Source organism: Mesocricetus auratus, unplaced genomic scaffold, assembly GCF_017639785.1.
Source record: "Mesocricetus auratus isolate SY011 unplaced genomic scaffold, BCM_Maur_2.0 Super-Scaffold_100691, whole genome shotgun sequence".
Lineage (NCBI taxonomy): Eukaryota > Metazoa > Chordata > Mammalia > Rodentia > Cricetidae > Mesocricetus > Mesocricetus auratus.
The window spans coordinates 34,294,298-34,312,552 of NW_024429267.1; the positions used below are offsets into that span (position 1 = coordinate 34,294,298).

The 18,255-nt window shown below is 35.9% G+C and overlaps 1 protein-coding gene across 4 annotated transcripts in view; it reads left to right on the forward strand.

Moving 5' to 3' along the window:
* The window catches only part of Xrn1 (5'-3' exoribonuclease 1), a 96,914-nt gene that overhangs the window by 19,503 nt on the left and 59,156 nt on the right, over positions 1–18,255 (forward strand). For 3 of the 4 annotated variants that reach the window (XM_040739578.1, XM_040739577.1, XM_040739579.1), the window contains 12 exons: positions 368–477; positions 580–690; positions 2,155–2,237; positions 4,899–4,986; positions 5,071–5,239; positions 6,404–6,471; positions 6,828–6,965; positions 9,439–9,505; positions 9,707–9,812; positions 12,496–12,585; positions 15,403–15,559; positions 18,106–18,225. In XM_040739578.1, coding sequence (XP_040595512.1) covers positions 368–477; positions 580–690; positions 2,155–2,237; positions 4,899–4,986; positions 5,071–5,239; positions 6,404–6,471; positions 6,828–6,965; positions 9,439–9,505; positions 9,707–9,812; positions 12,496–12,585; positions 15,403–15,559; positions 18,106–18,225 — 1,307 coding nt within the window. Of the gene's footprint in view, positions 1–367; positions 478–579; positions 691–2,154; positions 2,238–4,898; positions 4,987–5,070; positions 5,240–6,403; positions 6,472–6,827; positions 6,966–9,438; positions 9,506–9,706; positions 10,089–12,495; positions 12,586–15,402; positions 15,560–18,105; positions 18,226–18,255 lie in introns of those variants that run through there. The other variant, XR_005874676.1, reaches the window with a different exon arrangement.

An 18,255-nucleotide genomic window follows, 5' to 3' on the forward strand; every position in this document is an offset into this window, starting at 1 on the left:
TTGTGGCACTGACTTCATTTAAGGTTGCTAGTGACAGCTGGGTGGTGGTGGCGCACACCTTTCATCCCAGTACTTGGGAGGCAGAGGCAGGCAAATCTCTGTGAGTTCCAAGGTCAGCCTAGTCTACAAAGCTACACAGACAAACTCTGTCTCAAAAAATCCAAAAAAGAAATGAAACAAGCAAGATTGCTAGTGACATTTGAAGCATTGGAGATACTTGCTAGGGGACACATTATCTTATACTTGGTTGCAAGAGAGTGTTGAGCTTTCTTTGAAGATACTGATTATGTATTGTTACTGGGAACTTAACTGGTTTTGTTATTTTTATCTTTCTCAAATTAACCTTTTTAAATTTTTTTATTTATAGGGACTGAATTCATGGCCAGGTTGCATGAACATCTGAAGTATTTTGTAAATATGAAAATTTCCACTGACAAATCATGGCAAGGCGTTACCATCTACTTCTCAGGCCATGAGGTTATCATCCTTTTTAATCTAAGGAATTTTTTAAAGTTTAAAATTTTTTAAAAGTTTGAAGCATAGCATATTACCACCTTCTTTTTTAAACATTATGTTTAGACTCCTGGAGAAGGAGAGCATAAAATCATGGAATTTATCAGATCGGAGAAAGCAAAGCCAGATCATGATCCAAACACCAGACATTGTCTTTATGGCTTAGATGCTGACTTGGTAGGTATAACCCTTATTGTCATTATAAGCTTGTGTTATAGAACTAAATACCTAAGAGATGGAATTTTTAATGCATGAAGTTCACTGGCTGTAGCAATGAATACAAAAGGCAATGATTACTACATTTGCCATTGTTTAATTTCTAGAAGAATTAGAGAAATAAGTTTTGTTTGTCATAGATTATGAATAACTGATGTCAGTATAGTCTACAGAAATGAGTAACCCTAGTTCTGTGACTATGGTGCTGAAACCAAGGAAAGAGGACTGCTTTACCTAAAGTCATGAAAACCTCCTAATTCAGCTCCATGCTTCAAGTACCTCAAATACCTGCATGTATGTATGTGCACCACATGTGTTCCTGGTGCCTAAGAAGGGCATTGGATATTGGATCCCCTAGAACTGAAGTGAGGGATAGCTATGAACTGTCCTGTAGGTACCTGGAACTGAACCCAGGTCCTCTGCAAGAGCAGTAAACTCTCTTTAACTACTGAGCCATCTCCAGCCCCTCCCTATCAAAGAACTTTTCATACTAGCCAAAACTAGCCGAGCAAGCTACCTTTCTTTTTTTTTTTTTTGAGGCAGGGTTTCTTTGTGTAGCCCTGGCTGTCCTGGAACTTGCTCTGTAGACCAGGCTGGCCTCAAACTCAGAGATCTGCCTGCCACTACCTTCCAAGTGCTGGAATTAAGGCATGTACCACCACACCAGGCAAGTTTCCTTAGGTATTAATTTTTTTAAATTTAATATCATCTGTCTCTTTTCTACAGGATTGAAGCAAATCCCATATAGTTTTCACTTAATAAATATGTGTTTTCATGTTTCTATAAACAAGTTTTTAAGGTACCAAACCACAATGCCATTATCACACATAAAAATAATAATTGGTTAACATAAATAACCACATCTCCTGATTGCTTCATAAATGTTTCATTTTGTTTTGTTGTTTGAATAAGAATTTAAGTAAAATAAACAATATATATTGCTGTTGATTCACATGTTCACTAGACTTTTGAGTTCACTTGAGTAAGTAGAACATATGAGAAGATTAAAGTACTCTTTTCTATTTGGAATGAATTTCCATATTAGGGTCACCCTAAACTCTAAGGATTCTCTATATTTTTGTAGTATTGGAAAGTTGCTGCTTCTAATTTCTAATCCTCATGAAAAGTAAGAATTTGTGAAAATCCAGAGAAAGTTTTTGATTTAGGGAGGAGAACTGGGGAATGTGGTGTCAGTTACAAGGCTCATGGGCTCCAAGGTGAACACAGTTCTAGAAAAGTGTACTCACTTGATTCCATCAGTGTCTTGTGATTGAATCATTTTGTGATATCTGCATACTTAATTTTAATATTCACATTTAGACTTTTAAATTGTTATCTGCATAGAAATTTTATTAAGTTGCTTTTGTAAACCTAATGGTATGAACAAAAGTAGAATAAAAATATTTCATAATTATTTCTCAACAGATCATGCTTGGGTTAACAAGTCACGAGGCACATTTTTCTCTCTTAAGAGAAGAAGTTCGGTTTGGTGGAAAAAAAACACAAAGGTAAATCAGATGTTGGAGAACAGAACAAAAATTAAGCATGGCTAGTAATTAATCCCTTACAGAGGGGCTCTGCATATATTTTCTCTTAATTCATAGATGCCTATTTTAGTGTAGTCCAGTTTATCCTTTTCTTTTATTGCCTATGGTTTTAATGTTTGTAGCATCCAAGAAAACACTGTCAAATCTAATGTCATAAAGGTTGCCCCTATATTTTTTTATTCTGAAAGTTTTGTAGAGGGTTTGTTTTGCTCTGTGGGGCTTTGGTCATTTTGCAATGCTAAGCTTGAACCCAGTGGTAAGCACTCAGCTGCTGAGTCATGCTCCACTCTGAGTTACATAGTTGTAGCTTGCAGTTAGTCATTGATCCATTTTGAATTAGTATTTGTATATGGTATAAGGTAAAAATCCAATTCCATTCTTTGTATATGGAAACTCAATTTTCCCATCACTATTTGTTGAGAAAACTGTCCTTTCCCTATTGAAAAGTATACTCTTACTGGTGTATTCATGTAGATTTTAATGTAGTTAACATTGAAATCAAGAAGATGAAACCCAAATTTATTCTTTTTCCAAGATTGTTTTGTATATTTAGGGAAAGCATGGTAGGTTTGTTTGTTTTCTTTTTTCTTTCTTTTTTCCTTTTTTTTTTTTTTTTTTTTTTTTGGTTTTTCAAGACAGGGTTTCTCTGTATTGCTTTGGAGCCTGTCCTGGAACTAGTTCTTGTAGACCAGGTTGGCCTCGAACTCGCAGAGATCCGCCTACCCCTGCCTCCCGAGTGCTGGGATTAAAGGCTTGAGCCACCAATGCCCAGCTTTCTTTTTGTTTTTTAAGGATAGATTTTTTTTTTCTATTTTCGTGAAAAACATCGATGGGATTTTGATAGGGATAGCTTAAGAAAGATCTAAGAAATCTATAGATCTTTTTAAAAGATTTTGGTATTGAGTCTTTTAATCCATGCATACACATTTTGTGTCTCCTTGTAGATGCTTTCAGCAAAATTTTGTAGTAGTTTCCCTGATATACTTCTTGGTTAAGTTTATTCCTAAGTATTTAACTCTTCTAGATGCTGTTTGTATATGGAATGATGTTTTCAGGTTTTTTAAAATTTTATTTTAGGTACATGAGTGTTTTGCTTGAATATATGTATATACACCACATGCATGTGTGGTACCCACCAAACCTAGAAAAGGATGTCAGATTCCATAACTAGAGTTACTGATAGTTGTGAAACACCATGTGGGTTCTGGGAACTGAACCCAAGTCCTCTTAACCTCTGAGCCACCTGTCCAGCCCTTGGAATAATTTTCTTCATTTCTCTTTGGTTTGTCCTTTGATGGTGTGCAGAAATACTACCTATCTTGTTCCCTGTAGATGAGTTATTTGTTTATTGGCACTAATATGGTTTTATATATTCTATGGAGTTTTCTGTATGTAGAAACACCATCTGAAAACAGATAAAATTGTACTTATCCCTTTCCAATTTTAATTCCATTTCTTTATCTTTCTTGCCTCATTGCCCTGGCTAGGAGTTAAAGAACAGTGTTGAATAGCTATGGTGTGTTGAATAACTGTGGTAAAGTAGGTATCCTTGTCTTATTCCTGATCTTAGGGGTAATATTTTCACCCTATAATGTTAATTATGTGTTTTCATAAATGTCCTTTGTCATATTAAGGAAATTTATTTCTATAGCTCTTTTTCTCTTTTTTTTGAGAGTATATTTTACATTGTGTGTGTGTATGTATGTGAGAGAGATTGAGCGAGAGAGAGAGAGAGAGAGAGAGAGTGTGTGTGTGTGTGTGTGTGTGTGTGTGTGTGTGTGTGTGCGTGCACATGTGCAGTCCCATGTGTAGAGGTCAGAGGACAGCCTGTAGAAGTAGGCTCTGGAGATCAAACTCAGGTCATCAGACCTAATGGCAAATATCTTTGCCCAATGAGCCTCTTGCTAGCCCACTTTCTCTAGTTTTAACACAGTTTCTTTCTATAGGCCAAGCTAGCCAAACCTATGTAGACCAGGCCTGGCCTCAAACTCATTATTCTTCTACCTCTGCCTCCTGAGTACTGCATTTCAGTGTTACCACAGGGGAGTGTTTAATGTGGTTAAATGCTTTTTCTGCAAAATGATAATGGAAAAATTTCCCCTTCATTCTATTCATGTGCTATAAGATTTTGGTTTCCTTATGTTGAACTGCCCTTGGATTCTTCTAATAAATCTTGCTTATGTATTGTCTATTTAAATATGTTGCTGTCCCCTAATATTATTTTTTATAGCTAAACTTGGAGTATAAGCCAATATAGCATCCTATCCAATGCAAAAGATAAACTATATTGCATAAATTTAAGTGTATGCCTGCATACACACCCTCACTAATTTGTACACTTCCTTCAATGACCAGTAGTAAGTGGGCCAGATCACACTAGTTTCTTTTATGTATTGTGTGGTTAGACCTTATGAGTTCTTAAGAATCCTTCCACCAAAAGTATAATGTAAACCAGTTATTTTGAACTTTATCATATTTCACCCATTATGATGACATTCTCATATAATTGTATGTAAATTACTTGCTTTAGATAAAAATTACCTATTAGTGATAATTTTTACTTAACCATTGCTGCATATTTGAAGTTGGACTACTCTGTTTTGATCACTTGACTAATTACAGGGTTTGTGCACCAGAAGAAACAACATTTCACCTCCTACACTTGTCTTTAATGAGAGAGTATATTGATTATGAATTTTCAGCATTAAAAGTAAGTATTAATATAGTCATGGACCACAGTTTTTGCATACAGAAATTTCCATAGGATTTCAATTTATTCTCCCTTTTGCCATAGGAAAAGATCACTTTTAAGTATGATATTGAAAAAATTATAGATGATTGGATTTTGATGGGATTTCTTGTTGGCAATGATTTTATCCCTCATCTACCTCATTTGCATATTAATCATGACGCACTGCCTCTTCTTTATGGAACTTACATTGCCATCCTGCCCAAACTTGGAGGTAAGACCACATTTTACTGCTAGTTTAGTGCCAGCTCACCATAGAGATTTCCCTCTGTTTACTAGACAATTGCATGCATGACCAAATTAGGAAAATGCAATGGGTTTCTTTTAGTCTAAGTGGCAGGCACTGAGGTTGTCATTTTCAGTGGTCACTAAAACTGACTACAGTGCTAGGCCGTGGTGGCACACACTTGTAATCCCAGCACTCAAGAGACAGAGGCAGGTGAAACTCTGACTTCTAAGAGAGCCAGGGCTACACAGAGAAACCCTGTCTCAAAAAAACCATGGATGGATGGATGGATGGATGGATGAATGGATGGATGGATGGATGGATGGATGAATACAGCTGAATACAGGTAAATAACCTCACTCATTAAATAACTAATGTCACCTCTAATACTTTAAGAAAACAATCAAGTCTCATTAATATCATTTCATTCTAGAAATCCAGCTGTTCTAAATGTACATAAAAGTATTTTTTTAATATTTATTTATTTATGATGTATTCAGTGTTCTGTCTGCATGCATGCCTGCAGGCCAGACGAAGGCATCAGATCTCATAGACGGTTGTGAATCGCCATGTGGGTGCTGGGATTTGAACCTGGATCTCAACCGCTGAGCCATCTCTCCAGCCCCCATAAAAGTATTTAATATGAACCAAATTTTTTTTTCAGTCATAATGGGAAATTGGTTAAGTAATTCCTCTAAATTACAGGAAATGCTTCCTTTCTTTCTTTCTTTCTTTTTTTTTTTTTCTTTTTGAGGCAAAGTCTTACTATGTATTCTCAGGTTGGCCTCAAACTCAAAATTCCCCTGCCACAGCCTATGGTAACCTAAATATGATGGTATACAGGTGTGTGCCTCCACAGCCAACTACACCATTTCTTATTTTAACATGTCAAATTGAATGGTCAAGACAGACTGTAATACATATGAGCTTGTTAGAAATATGGTCAGAAGTATGGAAGCATTATCATTATGTAACTGGAATTTCCAATATTTTACTTCAGTGCCTAAAATATAGTAATATAAAGGATATAGACAACAAAACAAAGGTTTTCTTCATTAAAAGAATTATTCAGCAGTTTGTGAAAGAATTTTATAGAGCTATTTAGAAAATAATGTCAGTTTATACTACAAATTTAGATTTGGTTTATTTTAGGTTATATTAATGAAAGTGGACATCTCAACTTATCTCGATTTGAGAGATACCTTGTGAAACTGTCAGATGTAAGTAACTACAAGGTTTTTTTTTCCTTCTCTAGTATAACTGTAAATTGTCATTAACCATTAACAGAAAAAAAAGCTGTTTTTTACCTTTGTTCTGATTATTCATTCTGTATAATTTTACTTGAATTATTTCATTTTAGTTATTTATGTTTAATTTTCAGAGTTAATGATAATGTGTATGTATACACATATATATATACACATATATACAATTTTCCAAGTTAATGATATTTTGTGTGTGTATTTCTGTAAATTCTCCTATTTTATATGCCCCAGAAATTGTTCCTGTTAGAAATTTAGTTTGTACTCTTTCACATATATTTAAGTCATTTTAAGATAGCATTATTTTTGTTCAGTTTGATCGAGAGCACTTCAGTGAAGTTTTTGTGGACCTCAAGTGGTTTGAAAGCAAAGTTGGTAACAAGTATCTCAATGAAGCAGCGGGTGTGGCAGCTGAAGAAGCCAAGAACTGCAAGGAAAAAAGAAAATCAAAGGTGACCAGTTTCTAGTGTTCCTTTTCCTTTATCTTTTCTTCCTTTCCTTTTTTAAAAAACTGTAATAGTAAAACTAATATTCAAGGGCTTGTTATAATTTTCATTTCTTCTTCTCCATGAGCATCTAAAATTGTTTTGGTTTCTGTCTCTGTGTGGTTCTCTTGTATCATAAATATGTATTTAAGGAAAAAATGAGTTTTTTATTTTTACCTCTAAGGAATAGCATTATGTTTCCTCTGTCAAGAAGTCAATAAATAGGGCTAGAGAGATGTCTCAGCAGTCATGAGCACTTGCAGAAGACCCAAGTTCAGTTCCCATCCCCCACGTGACAGTTTCAGGGGATCTTCCATCCTCTTCTGGCCTCCGTGAATACCAGTAATACATGTGGTGCACATACATTCATTCAGACAAAGAGTGTGTGTGTGTGTATATGATTAAAAAACATTTAAGAAGCCAATAAGCTTTTAAAATCAGTTATCAAGTTGCATTATTTGAAAACAGCAGACCACTGGATTAATTTATATTTACTTCAGACATTTGGTTTTTTTATTTGTTTGTTTGCTTGTTTGTTTGTTTGTTTGAGATCAGTACTCATGTACTGTAGGCTAGCCCTGATCTCCTGCCTCCATCTCCTAAGTGATGGGATTTATAAGTATATTACATGGTATAGTCTTAAACTAGTTTGTTACATGTAAATATATGTAGCATTTAAATTTGTGACACTAAGCCAGCAGTAGACTGATTAAGAATAGTTAAATAAAACAATAACCACTGAGCTAGCAACATGGCTCAGTGGTTAAGAGGACTTGCTACTCTTGCAAAGGACCCAGATTTTATTCCAGCATGAATGTGACAGCTTACAACCATCAGTAACTCAGTTCCAAGGTATCCAGCACCTGCAGCAGAACACTCAGATATACAAAATATAATTAAACAAATCTTTTAAAGTAGTACAATATTTAGTAAATGTCTCTGATTAGTAATGAATGATGACTACCTTGGAATATTCTAGTGTCTACTGAGCATCCCTAATTAAACATTGTCTTCCTTGTGTTAGCCTGTAAAAGAGACCTTAACTTTTCTTGAACCTTTCTATAATGATGGGATCCTGGCTCTATTTAGTCTCAAGACTAGTAAATGTTCCCCCTAGGAAATGTAGATATTCCCGATTTTCTCTGGCACAGTTTTTCTATTTCTTTTTCATTTTTTTCACATTTATGTGTGTGGTGTTTGTGTGTATCTGTGTGTGTGAGTGCATGTGTGCGTTGGTCATTGTCATCCTCAGTTGCTCTTCACTTTGTTTATTGAAGCAGGTGAAACACAGCTGACCTATAACTCACCAATCCAGCTAGTTTGCTAGCCACCTTGCTCAGGGTAACTCCTGTGTCTGCTCACAAGTGCTGGGATTCCAAGCAGCCTCCACAGCTGTCCGGCTTTCTACGTAGGTGCTGGAGATCTAACTCCAATCCTCACATTTGGGCATCAGGTGCTTTATCCACCATGCTATCTCCCCAGCTAACATATGGGCACAGCTCTTTTGTAGAGGCATTCAGCAGTAATCCATTTGATTCTACCACATGTATTTCTCCTAAGAAAACAAGCTTTGTGCTGGGTGTGATGGTACATACCTATAAATCCTACTTGAAATGCAGAAACTTGAGGATCTTGAATTTCAGATCAGGCCTGGGCAACACAGTAAGGCTATCTCAAACAGAAAGAAAGGAAAGAAAGAAGAAACCTTGCAACTTTGGAGGAAACTTGTATTCACAAAACCTACATGTTAATAACTCCTAGCCCCCTACTTTAGCTCAGTCCTTAAACTTCATAAACTTTATCAGTCTTCCAGGAATATGTGAGTTATATTAAAAATACTTGCAGGCATGGCCCATGACCATGACACTGGTAGAGACCAGAGTCATATAAAGAAAAGCTAATGGGAGTCGCTATCAGAAACATGAAAGGGTTAAGATCATATAAATACAAACAGGGCAGGGCATGAATGACATAGTAGGTCAGGAGAGTAGTCTTAAGAAAAACAAGATTCTGAGATTCAGAAAGTGCTCATTGAAATCAAACAGATAGGTTGTATTAGCAGCAGCTCAAAATTTGGTGTCTAGCAAAGTTCACTTGATAAGTTGTAAAATTATTTTGTTTTTGTTTGTATTGTAATTGATAAATTTTTAGATATACTTGGTCTTGGTATATATAATTAAATATGCTCTTATATTAGTGGTAATCATTTATTGTATATCAGTTCTATATAATAAAATGTATGATTTTAGAAAACAATTGATAACCAAAAAAGATGTCGTTTCAAGGGGTTTTTTAAATCATATTTTTAAAGTAAGCTGCTACAGAGTATCCCTTAAAGATCATTTCAGTTTTATTTAGTATTTTTCTAATTTTCTTTTTACATATCTTACTTGGAAACATGTCTTACTGTTCATCTTATGGTAATTTCTCATTCTTATAGGGCCAGGAAAATTCTTTAAGTTGGGCTGCTTTAGACAAAAGTGAAGGTGGAGGAGTGGCTTCTAAAGGTGAGGCCAAACTGTCTTTTACTGCCACTTCCTTGACACGTAGTTGTTATGCCCTCCTTTAATAGAACTAACCCAGCAATAGTGAATTGGGTAAATTCCTATGATAGTTTGTAAGTATCAATTTGATATGCATTGATTACAACATTAGGTAGAAAGCAATATTCATATTTATCAGTCACATATTTCTGGTTTTTCTCACAGATAATGTTGAAGATGAGACTGAAGATGATGATCTGTTTGAAACTGAATTTAGACAATATAAAAGAACATACTATATGACGAAGATGGGGGTTGATGTAGTATCTGAGTATGCTTTTTCTGTTTGTTTTATTTTGCAGTAGAAAAAGTAGATTTTGAAGTTTTTCAAAAAAACGTTATTTTAATGAAGTAATGGGAGATTTATTGTTTTCTTAACTTATGCATTTCATGATAGTAATTGTGGCATGTGTTCTATTTCTGTGATAATTGCTGACGAGATGAACTAGGGAGATGGCTTGGTGGGTAGAGACGAAATAGTGGCTAGCATTTGCCCCACCACCTGAGGACCCAAGTTCTCATCCCTAGCACCAGTGTAAATACCAAGGTAGGTGTGGCAGCCCACCTGTGGTCCTAGAGCTCAGGAGGATGTCCTGAATGTAGAAGTAGGATGTCCCCAGTAAGATCTGACTGGCTAGAATAACCAAATTGGTGACCTCTCAGTTCAACGAAAGACACTTCCTCAAATTATAAGGTGGAGAGCAATTGAGGAAAATACCCAACGTGTCTCTGGCCCCTCAAACAAGTGCACATGTGCACAAGCATCCTCATACACACATATGCACCCACACATGCAAGCATGCCTACTACACATGAATAAAAATGACTTTAATTGGTTTAATTAGCAAATAGAAACATCCTTATACAGATTACAAAATTGTTTAAAACACTAAACATTTAAAAGCAATCTAAATGTTCAATAGAGGGACTGAGGATACAGTTGAGTGGAAGGGTGCGTGCCTAGACTCTATGAGGCCCCAAGTTTGATTTCCAATATCAGAAAAAATAATAGTAATAAATGTCTAAGGTTCAAGTGATAGCAAGTACCTGTAATCCCTTAGGAAGTAATCAGGAAGCAGAGACAGGAGGATTGCTACAAGTCTGAAATTGAAAAATTTAACGTAAGAGACCAGGTTAATCATGGCTACCTTATAAGAATGTCTCGGCTGGGTGTTAGTGGCACATGCCTTTAATCCCAGCACTCGGGGGCAGAGGCAGGTGGATCTCTATGAGTTTGAGACCAGCCTGACCTACAAGAGCTAGTTCCAGGACAGCCTCCAAAGCCACAGAGAAACCCTGTCTTGAAAAACCAAAAAAAAAAAAAAAATCTGTCTCAAAAACAACCAAATAATTTTTTTAAGTCTAATAAGAAGCACCACCATAGAGCCAGGACTTGAGACATTTGAGTACAGTCAGGAGGCCAAAGAAGGAGGATGAAAGATGAAAGCCAGCTCCTCCATAGAAAGATCTTGTCTTTAAAAAAGGAAGACTCCATAGCCTCTGACTCATCATTTCTCCTCTCCTCATCTCCAAAATCTAGATAGCTATCCAATGGTGGTTGCAAAAAGTTCCCCACAACTCAGAAAGAGGCTTATAATCTAATGACAGGAAGCACAAGTCCTTAATACACACATTTATTGGTACTTTTTAAAAATTGGGTAAAGGAGAACAGCTAACACTGGGGTAGTAGTGCGTGGCCTGTCCAAGCTGTTTGGGACGCTAAGCCCAGAAATTCACTGGGCAAGATAGCATGGCCTCATATCAGCATACTGAAAAGCAGAAGACAGAAATGAGTAATTGCTAGGAAATGATAAGAATGGCTTTCTTCATTATCCAGATTTTTAGCAATCAGGAACTACTTATTTAGTTTAAAAGCACACCTACAAAGAGAACCAACTCCTGAAAGTTGTCTCATGACCTCCACACAAGTACATGACATGCATATACACACAACTAAGTTATAATAATAAGACATTTTAAATATATAAGCATACCTGCCAGAAGTACAGAGATAAGAAATTTCTAAGTGATTATTTTTGGCTTTAGACTATGACTTGTTTTGTTGTAGTGATTTGAAGATTTGTTTTACCCAAATCTTTTTTTTTATTCATTTATTTATTTTAAGTGCAGTTTACATTCAATCACAGTTTTCACTCCCACACCAACTCCCACTTTCCTTTATCCCCATCCACTCTTCCCAAAGGGTAGGCCTCCCATGGAGAGTAAACAAACCCTGGCCCATTTTGGGGCAGGACCGCTTTAACACCTCTTCCCTGTGTTAAAGTTGAGCATGGCATCTCACCATAAAGAATGGGCTCCCACGAGCTAGCTCACTCATAAGTGGATATTAGATGTAAAGCATAGGATAACTAGACTACAACTTACAGCTCCAGAGAAGCTAGGCAACAAGGAGCCTTCAAAAATTTAAACCAGATTTGTCAGTTGGGATACTTTGAATAAAGATGCAAAAGAATAAAATTCTTGGTAGTACTTCAGATGGGTAAATCAGAGTTCAACATAGTTGACTAAAATTAACATGGGATATGGAGGAAATGTGTTTTGCATTTGGCTTTTGAGAAAGGAGACTAGAGGGAATCTTGTTAACACTTTTAAAAAGGTGTTATAAATGCTGTCACCAGATTTCTAAGAACTCCTGGGTTTACTCTCAATCCCGATATTTAAGAGAGTAATAGTGCTAATATCAAAGTTCATTAGATAAATCTTCCAACCTTAAGGCAAAATTAGGACATACTGACAACTTAAGTATGCACATCAATTTAACTATATTGATAGTTGGCTTACAAAACTGTAAAGTAACCTTTCATGTTACAATATGAAATTGTAAATATTTTGGAATTTTTCTGTTTATAATTTTTAGGTATTAAAAATACACTGAAGAATTTGCCTATCTTCAGAAAATAATGTTATAATGAAAATGCCCCTTTATGTTTCAGTGAGTTTCTGGCTGACCAAGCTGCTTGTTATGTTCAGGCTATACAGTGGATCTTACACTATTACTATCATGGAGTCCAATCCTGGAGCTGGTAAAGGCATCTCATTTTATAATGGTTCCTACTAATAGAGTCTCATTTACATATCTCTTTTTTCTTTTATTTCTACTTGATTTTCATATATGTATACAGTCAAGTTTAAATTAAACAGAGTCTGTTTTTAAATGAAAATATTTTAAAGACTTTTGACTAAGAAAGATATGTATAGCCCTAGCCTTTGTTAATCTAAAGTTGCAAAATACTTTATCAGTCTGAATCAACATGGGCTTGATAAAGCACTTGGATGAAACTCTAGCTTTGATATCCAGTACCAGAAGACATAGAGAAAATCATGGTTATAATTCCATGATGGAGCACTTATCTAGCATGCATGAAGTTTGGGGTTTGATTACTGGTGCACCAGAAAAGTAAGAATGAAAGAATCCATTATGAATGGCAGTGTCTTTTTTTTTTAATTTATTTTTCAGTTTAAATTTAGATAAGAAACAAGGTTGCTTCACACGTCAGTTCCAGGTCCCTCTCCCTTCCCCTCCCCTCCTCCCGTGCCCTCCCGGCAGTGTCTTAACAACTGTTTGAGTCCCAGTTGTTAAGTCCCTTATGATAGTTTACATAAGGTTGTTTGTAATATTTTGTGTACTCAAAAACAGTACTCTTTACCAGGAATATTTCTGAATCGAAAACTACTTATATGTGTGGCTGAAAAAAAGGCTTTTGCTTATGTTACTAAAAATAGTACTCTTCACCATTTCTCTGCTGTTTCCTATATTGCTCAGATTTTCTTAATGACAAAATTTCCTGACAGAACAACTTAAAAGAAGAAAGATCATGTGTCTCATGATTTCAGGCTTCAGTTTATGCTCAGCCAGCTCCAGTCTCTTTAGGCTCTGGTGAAGCAAAGTGTCATGGCAGGGTGGACATGGAGGAGCCAAGTTGATACCTCATTGTAACCAGAAGTAGAGAGAAAGGTAGAGGAAAGCTCGGGTTAAGATATGTCCCCTCAAGACATGTCCCAGTGACCCAAATCCAATTAGTTCCACCTCCTAACATTTCCAGAACCCCCAGATAGCACAACAGGTGGGAACCAGGCTTCTGTACATGAGTATGGGGGCAGGGAGCAATACTTCATATCGAACCCATAATACTTCTAATCCTAGCAAATTGCATCTACTCATTCACTAAGATATAAAAATGATATCCAGATGTGGCAGCTCGTATCTGTAATCCCATCACTTGTGAGGCCAAGGCAGGAGGATTACCACAAATTCAAGGTCCACTATATTGCACACCAAAACCTTGCCTGAAAGGAAGACAAGGAAGAAAAAAAGCAAGTGCAGATTTTAATGGCAGTGTATATTAAAGACTATTGTGATGACGGCTGCGTTATTGGTCTTCACAGCAGTTGTGGTAGACTCTCTAGAACATTCTCAAGAAGCTCAAAACAATGCAAATAATGTAGCATTAGCCATTAATTCACTTATTAGCCAGCTCTGGAAAAAAATTCTTACATTCTCGGGCCTGTCTCAAGAATCATCTAAATTTAAAGATCCTTATTTGTTACTTTTAAAAACAGCAAAATGCCAGTAATTCCTGTTAAATTGACAAGCACTAAAATCAGGCACTTCAAAACCATATTTTCATATACTTGGAGTAAATAATGTTTTTTACTTGCTACAGATGAAATCAAAGCCTATAAAACTAATCATCCCAAGATTGTGCAAAAGTAAAGTCAAGCCTATCTGTTTAGTATGTCAATATCTTTTACACTATTCCTATGCCATTCTGCCTTCTAAACTTTCCTATCTGTTAGAGTTATATTCTGTAATTACAGAATGTGAGTCTCTCAGACAAGCAAGTTGGCTAAGCAGATAAAGAAAGGCACTTGCCACCAAGCCTGACAACCTGAGTTCAGTCACTGGAACCCACATGGTAGAGAGAGCTGACTCCCACAAGTTTACACAAAGTAAATAAAATGTCATTTAAAAAATGTTTAGTCAGTCGCATGTTGGTGGCAAATGCCTTCAATCCCAGAACTCAGGAGGCAGAGGCAGGCAGATCTCTGTGAGGTTGAGGCTAGCCTGGTATACAAAGCAAGTTCCAGGACAGCCTCCAAAGCTACACAAAGAAACCCTGTGTACAAAAACAAGAACAAGCAAAAAAAAAAAAAGTTTCATCTCCCTCTTTCCTCTTCCTTTCTCTCTCTATATCCCAAGTCTTTGTCTCCCTGTGTCTATTGAAATGTTTTTAATTTTATATTGAAAGTCTTATTGAAACATACCTGTAGTTAAAGATAAGATAGTATAAACAAAGTGTGTGGGGTTGATTTATGGTACACTGATTCAAAGATAAAGGTTCTTAGAGTTGACTGATAAGGCTGTATGAGTCTACACCTACTGTCCTTCCTTTAGTGTCAGTGTTCGCTGAATACTGAGTGCCCAGCCCTTTTCTTAGTTCCCAGGTTCAAGTGACTAGACTGAAGCATCTAACTACCTGATTACTGTCCAGTACATTGACTGAAAGATTGGTGGTTCACAGTTGGGACTTAAAAAGGAACATGCCTAATGCCACCATGCACATTTAAGAAAGTTGTGATTTTTGAAGCTAGTCCTAGCTTCCTAGGTGAAAGCCTGTTTCTAAGTCCCCTGCTATCTATATGCATACATACATACATATATATATGAAAATATATTTATTGCTATCCTGTGAGCTAAACTTTACATAGGTGCTTAAGTGATAGAATTATGGATGATATGTTTTTAATTATGCCTATATATTATTAAATAAATGTAGGAAAATTTTAATATCGACTGCTTTGAATAAAGTTTTCAGTTAAAAACTCATTTTCTTTCATAGGTTTTATCCCTATCATTATGCACCCTTCCTGTCCGATATACGCAACATTAGTACACTTAAAATCCACTTTGAACTGGGGAAACCCTTCAAGCCATTCGAGCAGCTTCTTGCTGTCCTTCCATCAGCTAGCAAAAATTTGCTTCCTACATGCTACCAGGTAGGTTTTGGAATTGAATGATTTTTCTTAATATTCTTTTTTTTTAAGGATTTACTTTTATAAGTGTGGGTGTTTTTCCTGCATGTATGTTTATCTATGTACCATATGCACCCTGGTGCACACAGAAGACAGATAAGGGGATTGGATTCCCTGGAACTGGAGTTATGTATAGTTGTGAGCTTCCATGTAGGTACTGATAAGACAGGATTTATAACCACTGAAGCACCTCGCCAACCCCTTATATATCTTTTTGTATTTAATTCTTCTTATAAACCTAGAAACACTGCTGCCCATAATGATTTAATACACAAATTTTTGTTTTTCTTAGGCAATACTTATGTTCAGGTTTCTTTTGTTTTGTTTTGTGTTTTTGAGAGTGTTTCTCTGTGTAGCCCTGGCTATCCTGGAACTTACACTTTAGATAAGGCTGGCCTTGAAGTCACAGAGATCCACCTGCTTCTGCTTCCCAAGTGCTGGAATCAAATATGTGCATCATCACCACCCGGTTTTATTTTGAGTTTGAGTTAAATGCAACATTACATTTTTAGCAAATCTTTGACAATTCATTTCTTCACTTTTAATTGACTTTTTTAAAAATGCAAGCACTATAAACTTTTCCATACCTAGTTTCTTCATTTTCATCACTTTAAGCACACCTCTCTACCCTGAAGAGTTAACCTAAAACAGGTAGATCAGATGCCATCTCCTTTTCTACATATTGTAAGATTAATTCCTGCTTTCTTTCATCCTCTGCTATTAGAATGAGGGCAGTTCTAATGAGCTGTTATTTTAACACTAGCATCACCCCAGAATATATTTAGATTTTTAAGCATTCTTTTATTTATTTATTTTTCATTTTACATATCAAACCCAGCTCCCCCTCCTCCACCCTTCCTATCTCCCATCCACTGTATCAAATTGAAGGACTTTTCTCTTATTAACATTTTTCATATAACAAAAAGAAGACAGGGTTCCAAAGTCACACTAAGCATACTAAACAGATTATAAAAGTCATTTATTTTTTTCTAGGGTCTGTTCGTATCTCTCATTCCATGTCTAGTCCCATGACTTGGAGTAGATGCACACATATAGCCCATTGCTCCTTTAACATTGTCATGTTCTCTTCTGCCTCTTCTGAGCCTTAACCTATACCTGATCCTGGCCTCAGCCTCCTTTTCTTAAATATCTCTGATGTCTTTTTTTATTTTTTCCTTCAGCTACATTAAACTTTAATAGCCTACCACTGTTATCCAATAAGTATATTATAATCACATTTGTTTTATTTGTTTAGTGTTCATGCAATAGCAATTAAATTTTAGGTTATTACTTTAGGAATATGCTACCTCATTTTTTAATTTTATAATCTTTCTTTTTTATTTCCTAATGCTTTTTTGGCATAAGATATTGGTATGCTTTCTTTGTCTATCTCTTTTATAAAATATAATAAAATCTATGTTATTAAACTCTGTTATTAATGGTATTATAAGTCTTGGGTTTTACTTTTTTCTTTTTAGATTATCTTTGATGCTAGTAATCATATTACTAGAATCAACTGATTAGGGCATAGAAATAAATTATTAATTTGAGGTTGAAATAGAGAACTCTTGGAAATAGTGTAAGTAAAAGAACAGAATTTAGGTGGTAGATGTTATAGAGTAAAAACACAATAGGAAAATAAAAATGGGGCTGGCAAGAAGCTCATCAAAAGGTACTTGCTGCCATGCCTGGTGACGTCCGTCCCCACTGTCCACATGGTATAGCAGAGAACAGGCTCCCACAGGTTGTCCTCTGACCTCCATACACACACCATGAACGTGCACACATTGATGCATGTGCACACACACAAATACTTAAATCAATAAAAGTTTCTAAGAAAAAATACAGAATCAAAACTAATAGTAGCAGGGGTGTGGTGGTGCACACCTATAATTCCAGCATTCTTTTTTTTTAACATTTTTTTAAGATTTATTTATTTATTACATATACAGCAGATTGAATTGTAGATGGTTGTGAGCCACCATGTGGTTGCTGGGAATTGAACTCATGACCTCTGGAAGAGCAGTCAGTGCTCTTAACCTCTGAGCCATCTCTCCAGCCCTAATTCCAGCATTCTTGAGGCTGAGGCAGAAGGCTCTTGCATTCAAGGCCAACCTGGACTAGTTAAATTCTGTCTCAAGACAGGAATTGAGAGAGAAAGAGAAATAACTCATAGTAAAAGTAATTTTGCTACATAACTAAATTAAAGAAACAGGAAAGAAATGTGTAGCAGCACAATTGAAATTCCTACAGTTTGCTGAACAAGCTGACACAGGCTTGTATTCCCCACACTGGGGAGGCTGAGACCAGGTGGTCTTAATTTCAGGACCAGGGAGAGACAGCTGTCTCAGAAAAAAAGAAAACAAAAAAGTTTTATTTAATTGGAAGCTATAATGTACCAAATATGTTGTTACAACCTAGTAAGGTAAGGGGAAGCATTCCAAGTATGTTAATGAAAAGTTGTATTGATAGTGTCTCTAGTATCTGCTTTTCTGTTTATATTTTCACAGCATTTGATGACCAGCGAAGATTCACCAATTATAGAATATTATCCACCTGATTTTAAAACTGATCTAAATGGGAAACAACAGGAATGGGAAGCTGTGGTATTAATACCGTTTATTGATGAGGTCAGTGTATGAAATGATTACATATAAATA